At 30.8% G+C, this 2,161-nt stretch overlaps 1 protein-coding gene across 1 annotated transcript; it reads right to left on the reverse strand.

Moving 5' to 3' along the window:
• Window positions 1-1,521: 1,521 nt before the first annotated feature.
• Window positions 1,522-1,935, reverse strand: LOC140178465 (uncharacterized mitochondrial protein AtMg00810-like). The gene has a single exon (XM_072215556.1). The coding sequence runs from the start codon at window positions 1,933-1,935 to the stop codon at window positions 1,522-1,524; it is 414 nt and encodes a 137-aa protein (XP_072071657.1).
• Between the last annotated feature and the right edge of the window lie 226 nt (window positions 1,936-2,161).

Below are 2,161 nucleotides of genomic sequence, written 5' to 3' on the forward strand. Positions count from 1 at the left end.
TATATATTTAAAAAAAATAATTACTAATATAGAAAATATAATCTACATATTGTGTTCTAATTTGTTCACGTTTTTATCGTACTAGTGCATGTGAATTTATTATTGTACCAAAACAAACCCCATATATTATATATCATCGTTTTATATAAAGACTAATTTAATTAATTTTTAAAATTTTAGGAATGAAAATGACTTATATCTGGATTTTTAGATACTATTTTGATTATAAATAACTTTTTTATATATTAAGTGACACGTGGTGTGATAGGTGCCACTGATCTGACACGTCAATTAATCATCTTTTAACACGTAATGTGGCATTAACCTACGACATTATCATATAATTAATAAAATGATCAATTTGATTTATGTTTTATATTTCAAAGATTAATAGAACTAAAAAAATTATTTGAAGAGTAATTTAAAAAATAAATAATCTTTTAAGAATAAATTTGATTATTAATCTTTATAATAATATTTCATTGCTTCTCTTTAAATCACGTTTAGATTCATGTACTCACTTAATCAACCTTAGTCAAGTTTGTGTTTGATTGTATCTTAATCAACCTTAAATAGTCAAAGCCATACTGTGGATTGAAAAATGAAAAAATAATAAACAGTTTATCATTTAGCACTTCAACAACCTTTTACCTACTATTGTGTTTTTAATAAAATAAATTTGCTAACGTCAACCATCACGTCTCACAACTAACTAAAATGCTCTTAAAAACATATATTCCTTTTTGGGATGGTCTTTAAATGCACATGTTCTCATCCTTCTAAGTATACAAAGAATAATAAATGACGCGCAAAGGGTTACATTGCAGACAACTCTCAACGACACTTTTTCTTATAATAATAAAACACTTACTATTTTGTGATATAAAATGTAACTAATTATTATCATACGACAAAAATAAACAATATTTTTTATCATTATTGTTACCATAGTACAAAGAGTTTAGGAAAGAAACGAAGAATTATTTAGAAAAGTATTATTTTTATTCATATTTCTCATTTGTGATTACAAAGTTCTTACCAATATATAAACCAAAAGTACGTTAAGAGTACACTCATTATGGAATAATATCCTAATAAATTACATTGATTTTTTTCTAATCCTCTTTGATATTTTTCTGATTTTGTTCCCTAATTATGATATTCTAATATTCCCCCTCAAAGTGAATAGTGGGATCACCAATACTCAGCTTGGTTAGAACTTTAGTAAGGGCTTGTCTTGAAACTGCTTTAGTAAGAATATCAGCCAACTGGTCTTCTGATCTCACAAATGGAAGCTCAATAATTTCATTCTTAATTTTCTCTTTGATAAAGTGTCGATCCACCTCAACATGTTTTGTTCTATCATGTTGTACAGGATTCTCTTAAATGCTGATTGCGGCTTTGTTGTCACATTTCAACTGGCTTGGCGATTGGGTGGAAACCCAATCTCAGTCATCAATTGTCTTATCCACAATACTTCAGTTATGCCTTTAACGATCCCTTGAAATTCTGCCTCAGCACTTAGAAAGAACTAACTTTCTGCTTCTTGCTTTTCCAAGTTACTAAGTTGCCTCCAACAAGTGTAAAGTAACCAGCTGTTGATCTTCTATCATTTGGGTTGCCCGCCCAATCTGCGTCAGTGTATGCCTCAACCTTCAAATGGTCATTCCTTTTGAAAATGATTTCACTTCCTGGAGCTCCCTTCAAATATCGAACTATCCTCATAGCCGCTTCCATATGATCTTCTTGTGGCTTATGCATAAACTGACTTACTATTTCCATAGCATAAGCTATGTCAGGCCGAGTATGTGATAAGTAAATTAGTTTTCCAACTAGTCGCTGGTACCTTTCCTTATCTGCTAAGGTGGCACCTTCTACCATCTTCAACTTGTGATTAACTTGCATGGGCGTATCTATTGGTTTGCAATCTACCATTCCTATTTCTGCCAGAAGGTCCAAAATGTACTTTCTTTGGGAGATAAAGATTCCTTTACTGGATCGTAGAACCTCTATTCCTAAGAAATATTTTAGTCCTCCCAAATCCTTCATTTCGAAGTCTATAAATAGGTTCCTTCTCAATTTTGTAATTTCTTCAGCATCACTTCCCGTTATGATCATATCATCCACATAGATTATTAAGCAAGTGATTAAATCTCCCCGT

This window comes from Arachis hypogaea, chromosome 14, assembly GCF_003086295.3.
Source record: "Arachis hypogaea cultivar Tifrunner chromosome 14, arahy.Tifrunner.gnm2.J5K5, whole genome shotgun sequence".
Taxonomy (NCBI): Eukaryota; Viridiplantae; Streptophyta; class Magnoliopsida; order Fabales; family Fabaceae; genus Arachis; species Arachis hypogaea.